The 26,641-nt window shown below is 35.4% G+C and overlaps 1 protein-coding gene across 1 annotated transcript in view; it reads left to right on the forward strand.

The window, feature by feature from the left end:
* LOC108685306 (protein apterous-like) overlaps positions 1–26,641 on the forward strand; it is a 45,558-nt gene that overhangs the window by 3,802 nt on the left and 15,115 nt on the right. The window contains exons 2-3 of the mRNA XM_018190031.1: positions 11,030–11,321; positions 11,598–12,009. Coding sequence (XP_018045520.1) covers positions 11,030–11,321; positions 11,598–12,009 — 704 coding nt within the window. The remainder of the gene's footprint in view (positions 1–11,029; positions 11,322–11,597; positions 12,010–26,641) is intronic.

Genomic DNA, 26,641 nt, shown 5'->3' on the forward strand with positions numbered 1-26,641 from the left:
TATATATTTTATATATATATATGTTTCAAATTTTTCATAACATCCTTTGTAAAAAAAAATTTTCAAAATATAAATAAATTCATATTATGGTATTATGCAAGTAAATCAATAGATTTATTTATATCTAATAAACTAACAAACAAAATTATATTAATAAGTAAAACTAATTTAAATTTAAATTAGGTGAATGAATTTATGCATTTTCATTAGCCATTAATCAAGACCGAAATATGAGAGTTGCAAGGACTGGTTTTGAGCGTATATTATGCATAAGTTATATCTCGATTTAAATATAGTTTTTATTCGATATATTTAACTTAAGTAGAAACATGATTCTTCTTAAACTTGACATTTAAGATTTAAAATATCTTTTTGGTCTTGTATAATAATAAAAAAATGTGTTTTTCATGTGAGAGAGAGAGAGAGAGAGAGAGAGAGAGAGAGAGAGAGAGAGAGAGAGAGAGAGAGAACGAATACGCATATTTTGTACATATATGTCCATTCAATATTTCGCAGACACTAACAAAGCGTTGCAGATCGGAAGAACTAATTTCTGTTTCTTCCGGGAAAGCGCATCGTTTATTAGCGATATCGTTCGATTTGGCGTCGTTTAGTCTCACAGCGCGAATGTCCGCGATTTTTCCGAGGACGTCCGCTTGCAACAGTAGGAGAGAAAGTGAGAGGGGACGATCAACGTAGCTTCGATGAGATAAAAGGCCATCTTGCTGCGAACATGTCTGGCTACGATAGCGCGCGCGTTTGTGACAAGTGTAATTTATTATACGCGCCGAGATTATATCCATCATCCTTTCTTACCCCTCCTACCCTTTCTACGAGCCACAACTACTGTCGTGGTAGTCGTCGTCGTCGCGGCCAAACGCTCGACGTTTAACTTTGCACTCGAAACCTCAATCTGGCTTCATGCTACACTTGTTATTGACGTTATCATTTATTTCAGAAATGGATATACGGAGTGTAACAGAGAGAAATGTTTCATTCGACGCATTCAATGAATGTCAATAATTCTTTACGTTATCATCGATGCATTTCTCTGACAGACTCATTTTTTTCATTCCCAATATTATGTAATTTCATGATATTCTTTTAGTTTATAAAGAATTGTTCTTCACTTTTAAATCTTGAAGCAGGTGATTATTCAAATTGCATAAACGAACCATTATTATTTTCAAAGAGTATTTAACCTTCTTTTCTCTTAATTTGTCTATAGAAATAACTGTTTCTACGCGCGAGCTCATTTTAACTCAAAAGCATCTGGAAATGCTATTTTCGAAAGAAATTACTTTTAAATTCAATTTTAAAAAATGTAATATGATAGAATAATTTTATTAATGGATTCGTTTCCAGCGACAAAAAATCTAAGAGGGATCTAAGAGATCACCTCTTTTCGTGCAGATATAAAATCCGTGTCAGGCAGTTTATTAATAACATTCAAATCTTGCGCATTCCACTTTTATGACGTTTATATGGTTAATTTTCCGACGGAATAGAATTTCTCCGTCTGATGCGATTTCGATGGAAATCAATTTTGATAATGTGAGGAGAGACGAAAAGCATGATGATACGACGACGCCGTCGCGATGCTATGAAGGAAATACATAAGTTATTCGGTATTGATTACTAATATGGCAGAAAATATAAGAAACTGAAAAAAATATTTTCATTTTAATAAATGATTTAAAATCCGAGAGCGATAATATTGAAGTTGTTTGATATTAAAAATTAACGATCAATTGAGTTTCAAGGTAATTTTATTTTTTAATAAATCAATTTGCTTAAATTGCATCTTAAAAAAGATTTAATTTAATTTGAAGACGCGCCATAGCGTCAGGAAATTTTTACTGTTTTAAAGATTAAAAACTTTTTGCGGTTGTGAAAGACTTAATATGATTATCGCGCGGTTCTTTCTCATCGATTGTCATGTCATGTCACGCACTTAATTTATCTCGATCAGAAAGAAGCCAAATTTCGAGGCACGATGTTCGCGTGTCGAAATCATTTAGCATGCAAGCGCGCATTGAATGGCGTCGATGAACCGCACGCAAATCTGCTGTTAGTAGCGAAGATACTTAACTTTAATAAACTCAACAGTTTATTAAATGTATATATGGATATAACATTGTGCAACAATAAAGGATTCTAGATATCACTTTGAGGTACGATTTTTCATTTTTTGGTTTTGTGATTTGGTTTTGGTTAAGTTTAATCTATACAGACAGACCTTTTTTCTTAGAATTTACTCTAAAAATATGATAATGAAACAACATTGTGTTTTGAAGAATTTTATGTAATTCTCTTTTATTTAAAACTACAATAAAAACTACAATAAAATAAGCTTGATTAATTTTATTGAAGTGCATGGTAAAAATTTTTTAAATATTATATTGTACCATAACTATCACATTTTCAGAATAAATTCTAAGAGAAAATTTTCTCTGTGTGATGATAATATAAAAATTGTATTTTTTAAGTTACAATTAATCATTAACTGATAGTTTTGTAAGTGAGTAACTTTTAAATTACAAAATTATTAGTTTAGTGATCTATCAGAAAAACATAATTTTTACATTATCATTAAGTTAAATAAGATTCTAAATTTAAATCATAAATTAACGACGTAATGAAAAACTAGGCCTCAGTGTGACTTTAGGTTTCTTTTACTTTCTTTTTTTCTTTTACTTGTGCTAGAAAATTTTTATTAATATGAAGGTACATTTGCTTGTTACCGATATATTTCTTAGGCTCAATTTTTCATTATCTGATTAATTTGTTAAATCCTTAGCCTGATGTTTCACATCCAATAACCATCAGCCATCATCATAGATGACATCATCATAGATGAAGTTCATTGGATAAAACATAGAGTTGAACCTAACTTCAAGTTAACTAGAAAATAAAAAAATCGGGCCTTAATGTCTGACGTCTTAATTAAAACAATTATTATAATAATTTATTATAATATGTTTAATTAAAACAATTATTATAATATGTTTATTTTCATGCAATATTTTTTACAATTCCCACAATTGAGTTATAAGACAAAATGAGAATAGCACCAGTTAAGAATTAGAGGATAATTCCAAACACACATTTTCTTTATCGCAAGCATTTTTCTGTGATATCTTGATCTATCAGAAGTACTATTTTCTATGTTTTATAGGATTGTATTTATTGAAAACAAATTTTGAATATTATCATTCATCACCAAAGCCTGGAGATGTCATTATTTTTGACTCCTGTTTAATTTTCGTTCAACTTGCCAGCAAAGTAATCCGAAAAGCTTGTGCTCGCGCGCGCGCGTCCGGTTAAACATAATAACCGTTAAACATAATAATTGAATTGATATAAGCATCCCTAGCTGCCGGGCGATTCTCGCGGAATGCAAGAAGCAGGATGATGCCCATTCGAAGGGGGACCGCTAATCTCTCGGGGTCAGGTCGCGATTCTTGGCCTCCCTGGCATGCGACACCCGCCGCTCCTCCAGCGTGTTAACAGAACTTCGTTTATCAGGGCAATCGGGAGTGGAGGGAGAGAGAGGGAAGAGAGGAAGAGGAACGAGTTTAAACCTCGCGAGACTGGCCAACTGACTATTTTTCAGACCTCATGTTTTGGCCGCTGTGAGCTTTGAAAATACAACCGTGATTTATGTATCCATCGCTCTCGTTCATGATTTATGCAGCACTCGCAGCCATTTTTACTGACTGCGAATGAGGATGAGGAGCAAACAAAGAGCAACGACAGTTCGATATAGATTAAACAGATGCATAATTGAAAATTATTGCATAAATTGCATATTTGCTCTCACGAGAATTTTGATTCGTTATATTGAAAGTCCACATAAAATTATGTATGTGTACTATATAACATAATCCGAACTCTACACCAAAGAAGCAATAATAACTCAATTCCTTGAGTTAAAAAAATAACATTTTTTATTTTTAATTTCTATGTGTCAAAATGTAAATTAATCCGTCTTTATACTAACTATTTTTAAAGTAAACAATATTCTGGACTTAGTAAATGAACTAAATTCGACTTAAATTCGATATATTTCTTTGAGTTATAAATTATTTAATTTCATGTATGTGTATTATAGTTGAATTAACTTATTATAGGAGCAGTGGCGACTTATAGAAATGATTAAAAATAACTTAAATTGGGTATAATTTGACATTATGAATTTAATAATAGGTATACATGAGTTTTTAGCAACGGATTATTGCACATAGAAGGAAACTGGAAAACGGACTCTCAACGATAAGTTACTTCAATGTGAAGTTAATTTATGAGCCGTCTGATAAATGTGCAATCTATTCATACGCCGGAGCTGTTAATTGATTCTCAGTTCAGAATATTTCGCGAATAAAATTAGCAATGCATAAAACTACACTTGCGCATTGTATCATTGATACTCTTCAGAGCGATCTAATAATACGCTTTAAAGTGGAGCACGATGTGGTGCGAATCAACGATCCGGCTAATTTGCGACGTACATACGTCAGCATTCTAGAAGGACAACGCTTCTCGCTTAATTTATTTAAGAAATAGCATCAAAGGAGGATCATCTGCGAGCACACAGCCCATGTATTCTCCGAAATTCGGGATGAATTGAACTCCTATGATGTGCATTAAGTGGCGCCGAGATTATTTTATCTATCATGTATCTGGCACAATTCTAATTAATTGCTTATAAATAAATTCACGCGTATCGGAAACATTTCAGTAAATTAACGGATAGTGACATAAGAGTTTGGAGAGACGGTAGAAATGAATGATAAGTGTCGAAAGTTTTATCACACATTATGTAAGAGTTGTTATTCGAGCATGAAATTCGGACGTCGTGAAATTTGTCATTTGGACGCTGAAATATAAAGCCTATCTTACAATTGCGTAAGTCTAAAGTGTAAGAATCGACCAATCACAGTTAAATATTCTTCTCGAATTCGACTGTGATAGGTGAATTTTTATCACTATAACCACTTATACTACACTTAAGCGTAGCAGTAGAATAGACTTAAGCGTAGTTGTAGAATAAGGTTAACAGGTAGCTTTTTCCTCCCTTGATCTCTGATACCTTTGATCGAGAATGATTTTGTGACACTCTGTATATGGAATACGGTAGCATGCCATCCAATATTTCTGGCCATTTGGCATTCCCGCGAACTCTCTTTAGTTCGGCCGATTGGTAGCAACGGCAAAGCGGAGAAGTGCAGATAGCCGGGCAGTTTATCGGCTCTCCGCGGTGTTAAGCGTCGCCCACGCGTATTAAGAGAAAGAGAGAAAGAAAGAGAGGAGAGAAAACCGCGGTCAGTGCGATGGACGAGGCTATTTATTGTTATCGCTATCGTTGGCCAAGCAAGGGAAGCTGATACGCGCGTCACCAGCACACGTGCCGCTCTACGCGTGAATGAGACTACCGAACAGCAAAACGTACTGCACACTTCAACTTTAACGCTTTCCTCGAGAATTCTCATCAGCTTTTTTACCAGAGAGAGACCTGGCGAAGAAAATTTTTTTCTTGCCAGGAAAATTTCTTTCTTGAAGAAGATCTTTTATGTTATAAAAGAGAAAACAAACATCTCTTCTTTCCGTCGGAGATAACAGGATGCAACAGAACAATCGGACGTTTATTTGATCACGAATACGAAAAATAGACTGTTATTCACGATCTTATAATAATATAATATATTAAATGTATTTCTCGAGATTTATGAGATCTTTATTGATATTAATAATATGAAATTAATTATTAATCTAATAATTTCATGTATTTCTAACCTTGAATATTAACACTAAAAGTACCATTATTACTGATCGTTTTTATTTTTTAGATTAATATTATAATTTTTGTAAATGATAGAATTCTGAAATTCTTTAACTTTTCAATTATAGCCTTTGTATTGATGGAATATTTGATTCTTCATCACACATTCATTATTTTCATAATAATTTATTCGTTTGATCCTTTTAGAAATCTTGGTCCTTTTAGCGTTAAATTACAGTTCAATACTAGAAGAGTCAAAATTTCTTACTGATCGAAAGAATCAAATGAATAAATTTCAAAACTGAACAGTAATTGGCGCGTGGTTTAAAAGCATAAAGGAGGACTATAAAGAATTCATAAAGATTATCATAGATGAGATTGACGATTCAAAATGTTAATACGATATTTTCCCTTTGCGTAATATATATATATATATATGTGTGTGTGTGTGTGTGTGTGTGTGTGTGTGTGTGTGTGTGTGTGTGTGTGTGTGTGTGTGTGTGTGTGTGTGTGTGTGTGTAATAATTGTTATTTATTTATTAAAACGTAACATAAGTTTATGTTAAACAACGTTCGAGAATTTTGAAATTTTGTATCGCATCTTTTTAGGATGTTTTAAGGTATTTCTTTCTGTATAAGAGAAAAATAGAAGGGTCTTCAGTTATTGTCAAAAAAGTAGAATTTTCAAAAGCTATCGTTTTTTTTTCAATCATCGATACAAAAAAATGGGATCTGTCGTATGCTATAATCAAGTTTCGAGTTAAAACGAAGAACTCTGACAACATCAGCGATGTTGCTGCGCCATTGATATCGAGGACGAGCCATCCCGATAATTTTTTACCCGTCGCCGTCGTTGTCGATGCTGAAAGAAATTTCGCTGACTCAGCCGCAGCCGTTCCGGGCTTCTTCTTCGGGCTTTGAGCACTGAAAAAGAGAGCCGAGTTACAATTTACTGCGATAACGCTGTATCTCGGTAGGTCGTGACGTAAGGTTATCGTGCATGCTTTTCCGTAGTCGGAATGCGTTTGGTCTCGCGTTTTCAAACAAATTACTGTCTGCGACCGGCGCGACGGTTCCATTTTTCAAGTCCCGTCGCTGCGCATTTGTTAACGCTCTTCGCCGACCGTTATTGACCAGCAGGCCTATTCTGTAACTCTTAATGCAAATTTCGTCATTATAATGTTGCTGCGCAGCTCTTTTATCATGATAAAAAAGCTGCGCAGTAGCGTTATAATGATAACGAAATTTGCGTTAAAAGTTACAGAATAGATCTAGGTATCTCAGGATCGCCTGATGTTTCTTCGATAAACAACAATAGAACTTCCACAAAATTATACAACTTATATTTGCATCGAAACGCACTTAAAATTCGAAATGTCAAAATTAAAAAATAAACGTTTAACCTTTAAAAATATAATTATCTCACATGTATTTCTGCACTTTATTTTTCTGCTTTTTATATAAAGTTTTATATAAAGTTAACAATATTCGAAATGTAAAGGCTATAGTATAAAGAACTTAGGGAATAAGTAAGAGAATGTTTTAAATTTGTTATTATGTTTATTGTTTTATATGATTGATCTATTCATTTATTGCTTACGCCTTAAGTCCAAAATCCAGAAACATAATAGATAGTAAGCCTTTAATCATAAAAAATCATCTAATCATAGCCGATTATTCTCCTCACATTCAACTGTGATTGGTTAATATCTTAAAGCTTACTACAGTTTACTAAACACAATGAAAAGCACAAGCATTAGAAACAAAAATAAAGATTTTCCTGTCAGGAACAGTATTAGATGTACAGTTTCTGCTATTTTTATTATTCTTGTTCTTATTGGTTATGTTTCTTTATTGTATTAAGGCTTTATGTTTTTTATGTGTCAACTTAAAGCTAGAAATATATTAAAAAGTGAGATAATAAAAGATAAGCGAATCATTCAATCATAATAAAAAAATAACTCCTGTTTACGTTTTTGTGTGTGCCATGCTAGGTCTCAAAACACAATTGGTAATAAAGTGTAGAAAGCTTTAAGCTTGTGAGAAGAATCAACCAATCGATTATTCTTCCCATATTTGACTGTGATTGGCCAATATCTTACGACTTATCCATTGTGTATTCCGTTTTCACATAAAAAAAGTAATGTGCCATAAGAAATCGACCAATCACGATCGAATGTGAGAAGAATGATCAACTTTGATTGATCAATTTCTTACAGCTTATAGTTTATTACACAATTTATTACTCTCATTGTAGACGGCCCGTAAATCTCTTACGTGAAAAATAAAAATGTAACAAAAGATCAGTAATTTTGTTTGAGGAGAATTGAATTGAATTACGTGAAAACATTCTTTTACATCTAACTACCAAAATATGTTGAAGTAGCATCATTTTATCATGTGTGTCAAACATATAGTACTTTATTCTTCACTTTTTTCACTGAAAACTTTTCCTCAGCAACAATAAAACGGGTGTTCTTTCGACGTTCTTTCAATTATCGCATCGCCGTCGCGAAGTGGCACTCGCGCCGGTCTTGTGTGAGTATACATGATGAAATAAAAAAAAAAAGGAAATACAAACAGATTCGCGCAGGTATACGAAACGGTAGGACGTAGTTTCTGCCAGCAGCCGGAGCGACATTTCTGACGGCATTCTACTCGTTTCCGTGCCGGCATCTCGTGACCGCGGATTCCACGCGCGCGCGTATTATTTACTCCGCGGTTTCGCGAAAATAAGGCGAGTAGAAAAAGGGAGAGGATTAAAAAAAAGGGTAGGAAAAGAAAAGGAGAGGGAAGGACGCACGCCTTGCTCTTGTGCAAGCTTTGCCGCCGGGTGAAAGTCTGTTTGCAGTCTGCGAGAACGCGCTGCTGGACCGCTCTCGAGATGGATCTCGAGAGGATCGATCGCGCTCGACCGCCGGCTCTCATGAGAAATTTATCGGCCGATCACGTCGACTCTGCCTTTTCCCGTAATATTGTCCCATGCCGAGTCGCGGGAGACGCGGAACCTCTCAAACGAGTCGCGAGATCGACACTATTTCGATTCAATCAGATCTTTCAAAATTGTTTCCAGTAAACAATTTAAATAAAAAATCCAAATTTAAGATAGACATCCAAAAGACGTTTGAAAGACACTTTTGCGAGAACTGTTCAATAAAAGATGTCTAAATTTTATAAAATCATCTCTAAGCCCATTGTTTTCAATATATGATGGTTATCTAAAGATTAAAGGTTACCACGGAATTCATAAATGAATTTCATTAATGAATTTCTTGATAATCTTTAATTCTTAGATAATCACATATTATGAAAACGGATGTCTCCTGATTTTGGACTTCATGAATTATTTGGAATTGAATTATTACTTCCTCCAGTTATGAGTGACGTTTGCAAACATCGCATGAGAAGATGACGCATTTTCATTATCTTTTTTCTATTTTCGTTATGGGCCTTATCTTTTCCGTCACAGTAGTATCGTGGAAATTGGGGATGAGTCACGCCCGCAGTTGAATTTGTTTCCATGTGGGACGAATTGAATCGGTATTTCCGCAAAATTATGAACGATATCGATTTGCAAATAATTTGTGGCACGGCTTAATGACCCTGTTACCACATACGACGACGATTCATTATTGGATAGGACAATGCGGGAGACACTCGGAGGAACGCGCATTCCTGCAATGCCTTCGCCGAGCCGATCCGCATTATGTAAGGATCAACAACATGCACGTAAAGATTACGTTGCGCAGCGAAAGCTTGTTGAAATAAAGTCAACGGTTAAATAAAGCCGCGTCGGAATTAGCGATTCTGATCACGTCTCGCGCGGTGGTTAACGCGATACAATCGCCCTACGTGAACTTTTGCTTCCCGTTATACTGCACAGAGTACCTTTAATATTTATTAAATCTCTGCGAGATCAGAACTGACCCTACTCAATTTAAAATAAAAAGATCTTTGAGAAATTAGTTTCTGCAAGACAGAAATTTTTATTATTCGATTCTATTCGATCTATAATAATAAGAAAGATCATTGAAAAATTCTAAAATCATAAAACTTTTTGACTAGAAAGGTATGTAAGATTATTGAGGAAAACTTACTCAAGAATCATTAGGAATTTCACAAATTATGAAAACATTTTTACGATTTGCTTGAAAGAGATCTATAAAGAGGAAGGGGGGAGGGAGGGAGGGGAGAGAGAGAGAAAGGGAGGGAGGGAGAGAGAGAGAGAGAGAGAGAGAGAGAGAGAAAGAGAGAGAGAGAGAGAGAGAGAGGGTTTGCAATTTATATCTACGCAATCAGTGGCGGGCATGTTGCGAACACTTGAAACACACAGTGGCTGCCATCGGATTGGCCGCCTTCGTGCCTTATAGGGCCTCGCACATGCGCGCGGGCGCTCTATGTATCTTGCGACATCCATCAGACGACCGACTACCATCGCTGGTGTGCTACTCTTTCTCTCCGCGCGTTTCTTCCCTCTGGTGACAGCGGCGATTGCAACCCGTCGTCACTTCACCTCCATTCCATTCGCGAGTTCGGTCCGATCGGTCCTGCTTGTCCTCACCGTGTCCTCGCTTTGTCCTTTATATCCTTTCAACTCATTCGGCTTCCTTGTCTTTGATCTTGTTGGTTCCTTTAATTCGTTGATCTTTTTCATCTTTCAGTCTTTCTAACTGTCTTAATATTTTTACTCTGTTAATTGCCTTATTTTTATGATGTCTTAATTCTTCTGTTAAATTCCTATATGTCCTCTTCTCTTTTGTTCTTATTTGCATTTCATTACTATTTGTTATTTTTGTTTTCTTGACCTTTGTTCTTTTATTTTCTACGTTCATTCGTATATTTTCTGTTTTTATCTCAATTTTTTTATATTATTGATAATTTTTTATCTTATTTTCTATTAATTATATAATTATATAATTTTCTTTAATAGCTATTTTCTGAATTATACATCTCGATTGCTCAAAGTCATAAAATGCTTAATAAGTAATAATAAGTAATAATAAGAATAATGCTACTTTTATTTACAAATTCCCGATAAAGGATACTACATGTGAGAGGGACTTTTTATTAGTTCTCAATTTCAAGAAAAATGACAAGTCACAATTAATACGGATTTTTTTCTGAATATAACGTAAGAAATGTCTCATACTCATATTACCGGCTTCATCTCTTGCATGACAAAATACACATATGAATACCATCAATTCGATGCGCTAACTAAAGTGTCGATACATCGATTTGTTCCAGCAGCCGCCCAGCTCGCAGGAGCGTGGCAGCGGCTTGGCTGTGGGGCGCCAGGGGGGACCCGGTAGCACGGGAGGGCCCGGTGCGGTGGACCAGGCGAGGGATCTGAGTCCCTGCCTTCCCGCGTCAATGGGCGATGCTGCACGACCTACTACTCTACCGTGCAGTCCTCCTGCTGCCCATCACCACGGGTCCCATCATACGCCCCTGCATCAGACCCACTGTGGCACCAATAACAACTGTTACGACAGTTCGACCACCCCTTATGAGTCAAGGGATTACGATTCACCCGGAGGTACGATTATCTTATATTTATCGAAGGATCAAGCGAGGGATGTCAGAAACCATTAAGATGACTCGAAAATTGATTAATACAATAGAATTATTCATATTTTGAAATATGTTATCCTTTGAAATTTTCTACTTATCTTTAGAGTAATTTTTTGAATTTTTTGAACCATAGAGATATATCTGAATTAATTTATTGAAGTGTTTTGTAGTATAAGGTGTTAATAACGTTAACGATGAATGAAAGCATGAATTATTGAAATTCTTCTGTTGTATTTCTCAGCAGGCGGGCAAGAATACAGGGGCAGTGGTGGAAACTTCGAGAACGCTAATGATCTAAGCATGCCATCGCAGACAGCGCATCATCATCATCATCACCACCATCATCACCACCATCATCCCCATCTGCATCCGCAGGCGCATTCCCAGGAACAACAAACCACGACAGACCACTTGCATGCCATCCCGAAGCTGGAACCACCGCCTACGCCGCCCTCACAATCCGAAGACGTTCCGGGGAATGTGGTTTGCGCGGGATGCGGTCTCAAAATATCAGATAGGTTCTACCTCCAGGCAGTTGACAAGAGGTGGCATGCTGCGTGCCTTCAGTGCTCGCATTGTCGTCAGGGTCTCGACGGGGAGGTCACCTGCTTCAGTAGAGACGGCAATATCTATTGCAAGAAGGACTATTATCGGTGAGCGAACGCTTGGATTTGCATAATCTAGACATTCTAGAAGTAAGCTTACCTTAGCGTGATTATAGTTCTTTTATCTATTATGTCAAAAAAGGAAGAAAATTTTAATAATGCCGATGTTAGTTGTGGGCGAGATTGGCGCAAAGCGGTGTTTGATAGTAAAATAAAAATGCGACGTAAAAAGAGACGTGTGAATCAGTGATTAAAACTAGAAGAAGATACGAAGTTGCTATTTAACGTGCTCGCAATTGCACTTCAGGCTCGAAGAGGACCTCTTAACTTAAGGATCGCTGAATACCTTCGCGTAAGAGAGGCTCGATACTTGAGGAAAGAATCTTGATTTCTCCAATGTAGACGATCTTATTGATGTCCGCGACTGCTGAGCGATTTCGTCCTATTTTCGATGAGACGAGGCCGCGGCTTGTTACGAAGTCGCCGAGAATAGCCGGCATCGCTCACGCGAGCAAGTCAAACGCGAAGTAATTTCTACCGATTTCCAGGGCCGATTTGAACAACCGCACTGAAAAAGAGTCGCGTCGCCTGTTACGTAACTGTCGTTTCTTCGCGAGCATGCACCTGTGATTTCGGTCGTTACGAATGCTCGCAACTATCTACAAATTGCACTAACAGAGTCGCATTACGGAGGATAATGTGAAGCGCAATTTTTGAGCGAACTCTTCGTTGAAACTGTTTCGCTCTGAGAAATACGCAATTCTCGATACATTCTCAAAATTTTGAAATCTCCTGGAAATTTTCGGATTTTCCATAAAAACGTTCTTATGACAAATACTGTAAATGTAGATGCTAGACTTAGGACAGTGCATGTAACTTGGGATAGCATGCATTTTTTGTTAAATTCAATTATGGAATCCATCCATAAGTCTCTAAAGGAAGTTTAAATTTCACACTTCCCAAATCATCTATACCTGTGGTACGATTAAAATACAAATTCAATCTATAAATCGTATACGACAGCAGCGGAAAAAATTTAAAAAATTTTTTTAAATATTGCACAATTTTAAAAATATTGCATTTATGTAAAACTCTCGACGTTGATAAATGGATTCGTCATCACTTTTCTCATTTGTCATAACACCACGATTGAGCGTGTGAAATGTCAGTTTTATGAACTTTATTAATTAATAATTTAAAATCTATTGAAGTCTCGATATTTTTATGTTAAAGTTATTTGTTTAGAATATTAAAAAAAAATCTTAAAAGGACATCTGGTGATTTTGGGATTTGTACGCAACTTTTTTCGGAAAGAAAATAGATGATTGACTAAATCCTGAAACTCTACACGGAAAAAAAATGTTTGGTTGAAATTCTAGTGGAAAATGAACGATTTAGAATTCTAGTTAGATCTACAAGATTTCTGGTTAAATCTACTGAATGTTGGTTATTTCAACTAGAATTATTAATAGATTTAATCAGAAATCTTGTCCAAATTTTTTTCTGGATAGCTACATTTATAAAAGTGGAGCCACAATGAAAGTAACTTTCATATTTAATTTGTCGTATAGTAGTTCAATGAATAAACTCTGGTAAAATCATTCTTGTATGTATCGACTACTTGCGACGCGTCGCTGTCGTTATGCAGGGCCGTAGCGGAGGGCCTGATGTCGTGTCGGGATCCCAGTCGGGCCTCACACGGTGTCGATTCGCGCGTTGTCGCTTCGTAGGTACGGGGCCGACCCATACGTACCGTGATTCACGAACTAATGGTCACGATTCGACCATTTACCTCCGGCGGAGCGTCGATTGTTGATAAGTAAATCACCGCCGATCTACATTTCGCGAACGGCGGACATGCACATACAACACGTGCATCGGCCTCACCCGCTTTCGAATGACCTCTCGAGCCACGTCAATTACCAGCAATTCATCAATCGTCAAGTTTTCAAATCGCTTGATGGAATGAGTGATGATGTTCTTCTTTCTATCTTTTTATGTTTCTCTATGTTTCTTTTATCTAATGTAGTGTAGGAAGTAAGCTGATGTCATTTTAGTGTCAAAATGACGTCCTTGACAATATTTGTCCTTAGAAATAATTGGTTTTCATGGTAATTGTAAAAAGGAGGAATAATTAAGCTAATATTATTTGAAGGATGATTAATTTGAGACTCAATATTAATTAATCACTCTAGAAATATTGTAAAATTGTTGATTCTTTGCTATTTGTGAGTTACATCAAATGTCTCTTCGCGTTACATGGATTTAATCTCGGCGCGTCCGCCATTGCGGCGTCGTCACGCCACAAACTCATCAATTACGTGGCTTCATCGGTGTCTCCTTAATGTCTTATCGTCTTAAAATCGTCGCGGGCGAACATAACTCGCCCGTTGGTTCTGTCGCAATTTCGGGAACTGCCTCTCCATGTCCTCCCTTTCTCGCGCTGCGCCACCAAAATCGCATTAGCCGATCTTGGGAGGGTGCACCCAAGATCTCGAGATAAGCAGCTGGTTCCGTCGGACGCGTGCTCCGACTTCCGAGCACGGGTAAAATAAAAAGAAAGACGAGAAGTCACATGCATGCGCACAGTTCGGGGAACTAAATTAGCCACCGCTCGTCACTTATGGTGATTCGGTTCGTTAGGTACCTGATGTGATCTTAATAGCATAATAGTATAAATAAATATATAACAAGATTTATTTTACGCGTAGAGATTCTATAGAGATTTTCCGGGGATTTTGTGCGATGTTCTGCACAATTCTTTTTGATTTCGTGGCAATCATAAAGGCTATGACAGCTTATTATTTTGCTTTTCCAAGCCAGATACACAACATCTTCTCGCGGCACTCCCCATTTACTGCTTGAAACTTAAGGCTAAAGTACAGACGTTTACATAAAAGCTAGTTCTATACATTAGTCGCAAGTCAAATTCAAATTTGTTGCCAAACATAGGCTGATATAGTCGAGTCTTGTATTTAAAACTATCTTGAGTACAATCTTAAGGTGTTATAAACCAGTCAGACTCTGGTATTAGTCAGTTCTTATATTTATGAATACCGGCCTCTAGCTATTTAGAGTCTTAAGATGGTCTTAAAATAAGAATGAACTATGAATTTCGGCCACAGAGATCCTATAACAGAATATAAGATGACTGTTCAAGATGACAAATTTTTGATTGATTCATGATTTTTGTCAACTTCAGTAAGTTAGAATAAGATAGTAAAAGTAAGATAGTAAAAATTGGAATAAAATAGCACATATATAAAAAGAGACAATACATATCTTCTTTTTTACTCTTGTTTTGTGACAAAACTGCTTGCAGCCAAATTCTGTTATAGGATTTCTAGCCAAATGAAGAGTCAATTTAAAAATTGATGTTTTAGATTGTCACAGCAAGCTTACAACTAATATAGAATTAACTTAATGCACATAGCATTAGGAAAATAAATAAAAGTCTCTCCTTTCTATGAAATAAAGAACACTAATTAGTTGATTTCCTTATGCTTTGTACATTATGCGTTATACAAAGATTTGTGCTCCGATCTTTAAACTTTTTGTTATCGCGAATTCGTACGTTTCTTGTTTGGGAAACATAACAATTCGGAAAGGAGGCGTGCACGCGTCGGATTGCATTCACACGTCGCGCACTCGTGCACGCGAGTTCCGTTGACGAGCGTGCGAGATGCCGCGCGGCATCTTATGTAGCCGGCATCGAGGATGGAATAGCACAGACATCCCGTCACGACACGGTTTTAGCCCAAAGTCTTATCTCGTTGCTTCGCATGCGCGTTTGTGGCGACCGACTGTTATTAGCTGGGAACGTCGCGCATCCATGCGACTAGCTCGACTTTGCCGTAACATCCATTTGAATGCTTGTTCTCTATGAGAATCAGTGAATATCTGTTTCATGGATTATTCATTTCTTTCCTAAAGAATATCCCTTAAAGCATCGTTTTCAGTAAAACAATTCAACTATCAATAGGATACTAAATAATCTAAAAATATCTCAGAGAGATTTGAACAAATATGGACGTTTCAAGAATCTTTTTTTATAATATTTTAATTAAAAAATTTTGTTTAATTCATTACCTGATCACACTATTGAATTTTTTCAGCAAAATTTAATACAACATATTTTATTGTATATTGTCACTCTGATATTTCATTATGAAATCAACTTTACCATAATATCTATACAAATGCTCGTTCTGCAGGATTATCCGTTTAATGAACTATTCACATTTTCACAGAATATTCCCGATTATTAAATTTGTAATGTCAAGTGGTATCCAATTTGAGTCATTTTTAATGATTCCTATAGATTGCTTTCTCATTCAATATGTCATTAATTCAAATGAAGTTAAACAATTTAACTCAAGAAAATTAAGTTTGAAATCTAGTTTCAAATCTAATTTATTTATATTTATTAATTGTAAGTGCACATATTAAAATGAAGCATACATACAGAAGTTTACATACAGAAATAGATTGATTAGATACTGTTATTTTTTAACACATTTTTTAACACTACATGTTTATTAAAAATAATAAATAAATTTTTACATGAAAAGTAAAAATAATAAAATATTATCTAATTCAAGGAATTGGTTCAAAGTCCCGCATAATTATACGGAAAATTGAGGTTCCAATGAATGAGTTAGTCTTTACATACATATTGTTTTTTTGAGCTACAGTGTATCAGGTGCACTGTGAGCACAAGTTTGACGTCTTTTTTTTCACATTATAAACTACATCATATGCGAAAATTAATTTATTTCACGGGACCTAATTTATCATACAATTATTATATCCCGTTATAATCGTATGGAAAATTGGATTCTTGTAAAGTGAGTTTTTACATATAATGCTTATATTATATTATATGATGAATAAAAGATGTAGATACAAGACTCAATAATAGATAGTTATCGAGCTATAGCCAGTTATATATCAAAGATAATCTGCATGTGAACACAAGTTTTATATAAAAATGAGCTAAGTAGTTAATTTTTAATAAAAGTTATATCATTGTCGTTACTTGTAACTAATAATTTTAATAATTATTTTATAACTAATTACTTCAAATTTTGTAAAATTAATAATTATCTTATTTCAATCGGAATCAAAGCAAAGTTTCAACTTTTTAAATATTGGATATACAGAAATTTTCAATAAGTAATAACATGTAACATAAGAAATGTGTTGGTAATGTCTATATATCATGTAATTGCAAAGATTAATAATAACAAAATCCAGTGTTCGCTTTATAAATATTTTTTATTAATATTTATACAAAATATTTCTAATATAGACAGAATTTTTTAATTCAATATTTAATTAACTTTATCAATATAAAAGAAAAAGAGACAAAGATAGAATAATAAAATGCTAATAGGCTCCTTGAACGTGAAGGCAGCAATAACTTTTCTAAAGGCTGTCCATTTATTGTATAACAAATTTGAGGATTTCCAGAAATCCTCAATTTTGCAGCCAACCAACTTTTTCAAAAGATTTGTCATACGCAGTAATAGCAATGATATGATTTGCACACAGTAAGATACAGCGGAAGTTGACCTTAGTCAATCATTAATCAATCTTAACATTTTTATTGTCGTAAAGACTTTCTTTTTTTTTAATGTATTTGAAATCTTTCATTTTAAGAATTTATTGCCTATTTACGCTGCTGGATTTTTTGGAAAATTTGGTAATTTGCTTTAAGTACATTGTTATTCCTATATTTCATTAGCAGTTATCTTACTATAGAATTCTCGGAAATTTATTTCGAAATCTTTATCTCATAAAATCCTAAAAGGACGCTAAAATTTCGTACAGTCTTCAAACAGATGGCTATTACAATTCACTGTTTCTCCAATCGCCTCAAGGCGATCGCAAGGCCAAGGATGGCCCTGCGTGTCGACGGCTCTTAAAGTCTTAACGAGTCACTTTCTGAGAGAAGAATACGAATATCGCCGCTTTACATGTCGAAAGTACCTCGTCACCTTGCGTGTTACTTCGGCCCGCCCGGGTGGCTTCGTCGTAAAAATTGCTTGCCCGTAAAGAGATCGTTGCACGCCGAGGAAGTAAGAGCTTCCTGGACTGTTCGTTCCTTTCTTCCTCCCCTTCCTCTACCATTCTATCTTCTTTTTTCTTTCTTACCATACATTTTTCTCGAGCGCGCCTTCGTCGTGCTTCGATCCGCGACGCTCGGCGAGTTCTACATTTGCAGCTGTTAATCGAGGCGTGAATGGAAGAACACAAAATTACAAAAATTCACGTTTCCTTAGGTGCAATACACATTAAAGTCGGGACAGAGTTCTAGAATTATTTGGAGAAGCAAAATACGAAAAATGAAATACATTATATGTTTGAAAATTTACTGCAACTTCAACATTGTAAAATAGTAAAGTTTCAAAAAACGAAAAATTTTAAGGTTAGTTTTTATAAAACTTGTTTTAAAAAAGTTTCTATAAAACTTGTAAGGATGCAGCTTTCGAAAGAGGACTGGAAGTATTTAATAACCTAGCAATTCAGGTGATTAAATTGACATAAATATATACATATAAAAATTTTGCTACATTTTTCATCAATATACGTAAGAAAAATTTATATAACAATGAAGATATAAATCTTCTATATACGAAAATATGTTGAAAATTTACGAGCTTCCGTGTGCCGGCAACGCGAAAAATGAGAGGGATGAAGTTGTTAAACTTGTCGACGATTCCTAGTAGTGAAGGACGCGTCGCATTGCATTTGTTAGAATGTAAATTTCGCAGTAGGTTTATTTTCGTTATGGATAGCCGTTGAAGTGATCGTCGGTGTAGGGCGCTCAACCCTCGCACTTTCCTTCGCCACTGGTTATTTATCGGCCGCACTCGCACCACGTGGGACGCTGGACACGCATAATTTATCACGTGCGACTCCTTTACATATGGCGGTCATAAGGAAACTCCGAACGAGTCGTTGTGAATCCCGATCAGCCTCGCACTCTCGCGCGATCATCTCTAGATTTGTCGAGAGCCTCGATTTCTCAAATAATATATAACATCGACATCACAATCTGTATAATTGTTAAAAAATCAATTCTCATGTAAATAAAATAAATCTAATGTAAATAAAAGAAATACTTAATACGCCTTAAAAGAAATACTTCATTAGTAAGTGCGCTTAGATATCAGGAAGTTGGAATCTCTAAATTGTCTCTCTTCTATATTTGGTTCCTTTAATCGAATTTTTATAGCACATAGCACATCATTTATAGCACAATGCTTTTTTTTTTTATCGAAATGGACAGCAGTTATTCGACCACTTTTATATCTTCGTTTATTATCATAATCATTTGCACTCATTCGTTACTAATTTCACGCAGCACTTAATGTAAATAACCCACGCGGCTGATGCACTTCCCTCTGTAAAAAAGAGCACCGAGTGGCACACGGAATTCAGGTGTATGTACCACCGGATCTGGAACGTGTATCTGCTCATTCATTAAATGCATTAACGCGATTTATCAGCGATCAACAGTATAGACACGCTTCGATTCCCATCCTCGTCTACAGTTGCGTCAGTGAACGAAGCGGAAAGAACGAAAAAAGTGGAAAAAAAAAGAGAGAACAATGTAATTGAGGAATATTTTTTCAGTCATAATTCTTTAAGCTATTTTTGGTCTTTTCATGTATTTAATTTATTATTTTTTACTCTGTTGCTCCCTCGTCTTGAAACCTTCTTAATTCTTTCAATTTTTCAGTATATATTTGAATATTCGAATCTTGATATCTTTTATGCTGTTTGAGTCATTAAATTAAGATGATCAAATCCTTAAAAAGGCAAAGAGGAACATTAAAAAAATTCAATATTAATTATCGTAATTCAATTTTAATAAATTATCATTTTTTAAATAATTGTTAACATAAAACAATATTATATCATATTATATTATATTATATTATATTCGTAAATAACTAATAACACTTAATGTATGACATCACATGAGAGCACAATAAAAATTACCTCAAGTTAGGAAAGATTATATTTTATTTTTTTAAATTGTACTTTTCTACTGAATGTATTTTATAAATAAAGTATCTGGATTTTTAAATTAAAAATCATAAAAGTTTTCATATATTAACAAAAAATTGTATCTCAAACTTATTATTTTTACTTATTGTTCTACATTTATTATTTCTACACTTAAAAGAAGGGCAATTTATAATCATGTCTATAATTTAGGACAAAATTTGAGACTATTTTCTTCCTAATTTTGGATAGTCACTAAGCACTAAATATATTTGAGAATATTTTGGGCCAAATTTGGAACATTTGGAATTTTTATATCTAATTTCTAGTTATTGTTTAAAAATATCTGACTAGATTGCTATAATTTTATTGTACATTGCAGTAATTTTTGTTTAGGCTTTTAAACGTTTTTAAACGTTTTAACGTTTTAAACGTTTTAGCGTTTTAAATGTTTTGACGTTTTACTGTCATTTAAAACGTTTAAAAATACTTATCTTAAACGCATTTAAACATTTTAAATATACAACATTATAAATATTAAAAAAACATTATAAATATTATAAATAATTTAAATAATTGTTTTGTTGCATCGCGGAATCATTCAATATTATTACAGTATTACAGGTTTATGATTCTACTCGTATTCGAATTCTCCTTGATTTCGAAAGTGAAACTTTTGATCGTTATCAGTAACGGAGAATCTTGTTAAAGAGACACGAAACAAGTTTCTCGCGAATTCTGTCGTCGGCGATGATCACCGGATGCTGTTTCCGTTGTAGGAAGTGGTCGTCTTAAATCAACGGCTTGCAAAGGAAATAGCGAGTGGTAATTGAGCCATAACCCTCGGCCGGCAAACACACAAATATTTCAGCGCTGGGAATCCGCTCATAATTTAGCTCTTATAATTAAGATGCTCCGGCAACTTACTGAAAGCATCTCGCTTTCGTTGTATCTGCGAGAATCATGTTGCTCCGAAAAATGAGGACCGGTATTTTTTTTAAAATAAGCGCAATCTGCACTCGTTATTATAAAAAATAAACCAATGCAATTTCAAAACATAATCGACTAACTTCAATCGACGTTCCAAAATTGAAACGTTTCAAGATAAATTCGCAGACACAGATTTTAAAGCCTAAAGGTCTCGAAGTTGTCAAAGAGGAACAAACTCCCGAAAATCTCAAAACTTTGTAGACTTTCAGAGGGTACATTTCCAGATATGAAGACAATCTTTGGTGAATTAGACCCCGGTAATGATTAAGCTATCGATACGATCTTCGCGTTGTCTCTCTTGAGATTTTCAAGATTTTTTAACTCGAAAAGGGTTGAGAAACATGGCCGTGGGACAATTTTAAATATGACGGAGTCACGACCTCGGTCAGCCGACACACGTGTCGTGGCAACGACGGGACGAGCAGGGTAACATAATACCCGCGCAACGACCGACCGAGCGACTCTCGGATGCGCATCGTAACGCATCGTTGGGACATGCATCATCGGTAGCCATTCCGGTGTCGCGGTATCTCTCCGATCCTTTTCTTGGATGGCGGTAATCGCACTATGACTTTATACCTTCTCTTCGTCATCGTAACTTTGGAACTTTAGAACTTTGGAAATTTTACGACTCTTCCCTTTCCTTTTTGCGGACTTACGGGGACTTGATACTATGAGAAATTGTAATATCGTTTTGTGTTTGTGAAACTTTGACACTTGAGGAAACTTCGTGACTCTTTCCTTTTGACATTTCGTAACTTCGGCGCTTTGAAACTTTTGAATATTGCAAATCTCCTTAATCATAACATTATAGATCTGTTCTCTTTCCCCCCAGGACTGAATTGTTTGCACAATTCATCTTTAATTCTTTTTTTTACATTGGAGAGAAAGAAACGGAGAGAGATGAATTGTGCAAAGCGTTTACAACGGTGAACAATAAGGATAAAATGGCTGCATCCAGGTAAAAGTTTTGAATGTAGCTCAAGAAATTCAGTCCTGGTATGGAAAAAGAATAGGTCTTATATTATGAAATCATATTGAATCGCAAAGTTATGAAATCTTGAATTTGTTAAAATTATGATCTTAATTAGGATCTTAAAATTATGCAATTTATCGGTGTCTTCATCTTTAGATTCCGAAATTCGGTTGAAAAGCTTCACATTTTTCATATTTAAGATATATTGGAAGTTTATTAAAAAATTTTAAAGAAAAAAGATAAAACCGCTTATTATAAACTATGCTTAATGCATATTCATAAGAAATTAATTTTTGAAATAAAGAAAGAATTTGAGATGAAAGTTATAGAAAGATTTTTTTTGAAAATTCAAGGTTAGTGTTATAAATTTAAGTTTTTCCAATTCAAAAAATTAAATTTGCAATTTTAAAAGAAAAGTAAAAAAATTAAATATGCGTGACTTTATAACCTATGAGTAATTAATAAAAAATATAAATGTAAAACAAAATAAATCTAATAATCCACTCAACTATCCTCCTCTCTTCAGGTACAAAAGTTTCAACATTAATTTGCTCTCTTCCTAAACAAAATCCTGCCTACGATTTAATCTATGATTTAGAATTATCTAAAAGCATCTTTATCAATCTCGAGTATCAATTCATCCTGTTACTGGAAATACTAGAAAATTCTCTTAAAAAGTGCAAAACAGTTTTTGCAATGGTAGCATTCAGATGATTAAGACATCAAGGACACGCGGGGATCCTTCTGAAAGTTCTCGACGAGTAAATTATGTCCGCTCAGTTGGAACACAGCTAGTCTCTTTATTAAGGATGGCAGGACGCAAGTGATCGGCGCGATACTTCGATGTAGTAGATCCCGTGAGATAGCGAGCGTATTTGTACGGGTGACACCTGCACGCGCGGGGGCCTCGCTTTACGCATCGCCGAAGAGAACACGAACGACGTCGGTCCTTACGTTCGTGATGTACCAGCTTGTGTTATCAGATTCACGTACAATGGCGCCCCGCTAGTATCCGTTTGTCCGTCCGCACCACCGGACACCCCTGCGACATTAATTTGGTGAAACGGTGACACTCAGCTCGAATACATCCAAATCCCGCGCCATCGGCATTGGAGAAGTACTGCCTTCCATACAAAAATAACATTTGATAACTTTAGAATGCAAATTATTATCTCGAACGCGAGATATATTATAAAGCGAAACACAGATATAATTTAATTAATATAGAAAAATTATTTCTTTTCCCAATATTTTCAATTACATGGTTTAGACCTAATTCCTAACTCACGGTTAACTCTTAGTCGACTTCAACTTGTTTCTCATCTCTTTCTAATTCTAGAATTGGTAAGAGACAATGAATAAATTGAACCTCGGCTAAGGATTAATCGTGAATTGTGGAACTGGGCCTTACTAAAACTTAAACTTTTCATTTATTCACTTATTTTCATTTATTTCACTAAAAGTTATTCCATTTTCCAATAAATTATGTGGTACCTACTGGATAAACAAAAGAGTGAAAGAGTAAGAGCATGAGAGTATAAAAGAATAAGGCCAGAATCATTAAAGATTGAGATTGAAAGATTGAAATTTGACCAATCAAAACAATAGAAGCTAACATTCCTTTGTCCTCATTGGTTAAATTTCAATTTTCAATCATAGTCTGATTTCGGCCTTAGACAGTGAGCTGAAATTTACCGAAAGGTGGGACAACCACGCCTAAATTTTATTAATTTATTTTGATGTTTAAAGAATTCTTTAATTTAACACAGAATAATTCAAAAAAAATTCCGAGGAAGAGAAAATTGCTTTCGCGATCATAAATTCCGTCTCGGCGGGAATTCGTTGGTGGTTTTTACGAGTGGCTAGTCGTCGCTCATTGCCGTATTCGTCGGGAGATTCGGCGCGCATCTCGGCAGGGGGTGCGGCGTTACCTCTGCGAGTTCCGAGAGCCGACGGTGTTCTCCGGCAGAATATCGCGAGTGTCACCGCATAAACCATCCCTCTTTCCCGTCCTTTTCTACCCGCGAAAGTATCGCGTTACCGTTGTGAGCCACTGCGCTCAAGATGGACAGCTGGAGATTGCTGCTCGCGTGACTTACAGGCCCGCGACTTCGTAATCCTATGTGTGGGTTACATCGCACGGCTCGCGGTGTTCCCCGTAAACGGGGGCGGAGATTTATGGCGTAAACGCGCAGGTTACATAAGCGGCGCTGCAGTAGAGAAATGCGAAAGTCTGGCGCTTTATTCATCCCTGGAATGTAGCATCTTCAGTCTCGGGATCTTTATGACTTGCAGACTTTAAAGTCCGAGACTTTGAAGTTTTATTAATATCGACTCTGATGAAAAATATCTGGTTCAAATCTACATAATCTGAAATGTTTTTGAGTTGTGGTACATTCTGCAGATGAAGTACTTCAAATGATCCGCGAGATTATCTTTGTGTCCTGGAGTTCTCGCCAGATAAGGGAGGCTTGATTATCCTTTTATCCAGATGGAATCATAAATTACATTTGAAATACATAGTGCCATCAGTGGTGAACGCGAGAAGCGCATTCCGGATAAATTACAACTTTATAATTTTCCGCATCTATTACAACGTCCGATGAAATATGATACAAGATTGTCTTCAATCGCGGAAGCATAAATCTACACATCCGCTAGCTCTATGTAAAGCATGGCATAGTATTAGTACAGTGTACAAGCAGCGATCGTTCCTTGCTGGTAGATCGCTATTGACTTTTATTTAATGTAGCAGGTAAATTAAGTTGAAAGCCAGAGGATGAAGTTGGAATCACATTTTTATGATAACTTCGAAGAAGTTATGATGAAGAAGGCATGGAATACTGGCTTCTTTATAAGAGGAGTTAGGTAGGAATTGGCTAAGATTTGCAGTGATTTACAAGTTGCAAGATTCAATCGAGTGAAACCAATAATGAAGTGAAAATCTAAGAAGACAAAAAATTCGAAAAACTCGAAAACTTTGCTCACTATTTAAGATTCTGGAGTTATATATGAGCTCTTCTCTTTTCTCATTTTTTTTCTCTCTTTATCTCTTTTTCTTGAATAATGGGTAGAAAATATTATACGATATAGAAATTTCTTCATGATTTGTTCAGATGAGTTCTGAAACACCAGTTCTTCCCGTATTAAAGATTATCTTTTGAATTTTAACATTTTCAGATTACGTTCAACTTCATCAGCAATCCTAAGAACTTCTTAATGGAGTTTCACAATAATCGGTTTATTTTGTCTAAATTCATTCCGCCATTATATTTGTATTGAATTTATTATTTTAATTAAATTAATAAACGTAGTTTATATTTGTAAAACAATATGAAAAAAGGAAAGGAAACAATATAAAAACCACAACGCAAGTTATTATAAGCGGTATGTTATGTATTAAAAATTCAACATAGTTGAATAATTGACATAGTTTGAATTATAAATGACAAGTAATCAAGCGTTGCGTTGAGCTTAGTGTACGTGTGTGATTTTAATTATTAATATTTACTAATTTATGTAATATGACATACTGAAGATGGCCAGATAGTGGCCGAAATGTATTTGTTCTATAAGTTTGATGATTTTGAATTTTTAATACACAACTTGCGTTGTAATTTTTATGCTTCTTTTTTCATATTGTTTACTATTTTAAATTTTAGAATTTTGGAAGAGAGAGAGAGAGAGAGAGAGAGAGAGAGAGAGAGAGAGAGAGAAAGAGAATAGAATTTAACAATCAGAAAAGCCTTAAAAAACAAATCTTCTAAAAATTGCTTTGTCAGAAAGCTATTCCCAAAGAATTAAATAGATAGTTGAAAAATATCTTTAAATTTTCTAATTAAATTATTTGCATCCTTTTTTTCACAAAATGCGAAATGTTTTCCGAATAATTCCAATCAAAGAATCTGCCAAAACTACATCTAACTTGGGAATTTGTAAATACGAGTAGGTAATATATATAGTCCAAAGGTTTAAAGTTCTGGCATAATATAAAGAATCCAGATGTTGTCGAGAATGAGGATAGGCGTCAACGTTCTGCAATACATTATGTGTACATTAACCGAAGGGAGAGGGCCAGGTCGTTGGTATGCCAATAAGAAGACGGTCGGCGATATAACGCCCGTGATCTAGATTAATGCGAGCACTGCCGGTAGCGGTCACGTAGAGCGTCCCACGCACAGCGTGTGTCCACTGCTGGTTGCGCGCAAAGCGTCCTCAGTTCTGAGAGCCCTGGTCCGCGGGCTGTCGCTACATTATTCATAAAATAAAACGTGCGAGGAGGTAGGTGGCACGAAGGAAAGAAAAAGAAACTCGAGCTCGTCGAATTCCGCGCTGAGCCGCGTCGTGTCGAACGAGTCACTTCGGAATTTACGCGAAAATCATTCATCAGGTGTTCTTTCGCCGAGCACTTCCGGCGAGCGTTTGTGTCGTTAATAACATCGTACACACGAGCGCGTCTGTCATGTCCGCTATTAAAATCGCGTCGCTGACAACGATTTTCATAATCTTCGGGAACTTTTGTTTCTAAATTGATGATTACAACGAGTAACGCAAACATAATAAGGAGACAGAAGTGGCTACATTATTTCCAGACGACACGCATGTTCAAAAACGAATTTTTAAAAGTTTTTAAGCTTATTATTATGTTCATGATTTTGAACTTTTTGTTATCTGGATTGATATATATATATATATATA

Source organism: Atta colombica, unplaced genomic scaffold (assembly GCF_001594045.1).
Source record: "Atta colombica isolate Treedump-2 unplaced genomic scaffold, Acol1.0 scaffold150, whole genome shotgun sequence".
Taxonomy (NCBI): domain Eukaryota; kingdom Metazoa; phylum Arthropoda; class Insecta; order Hymenoptera; family Formicidae; genus Atta; species Atta colombica.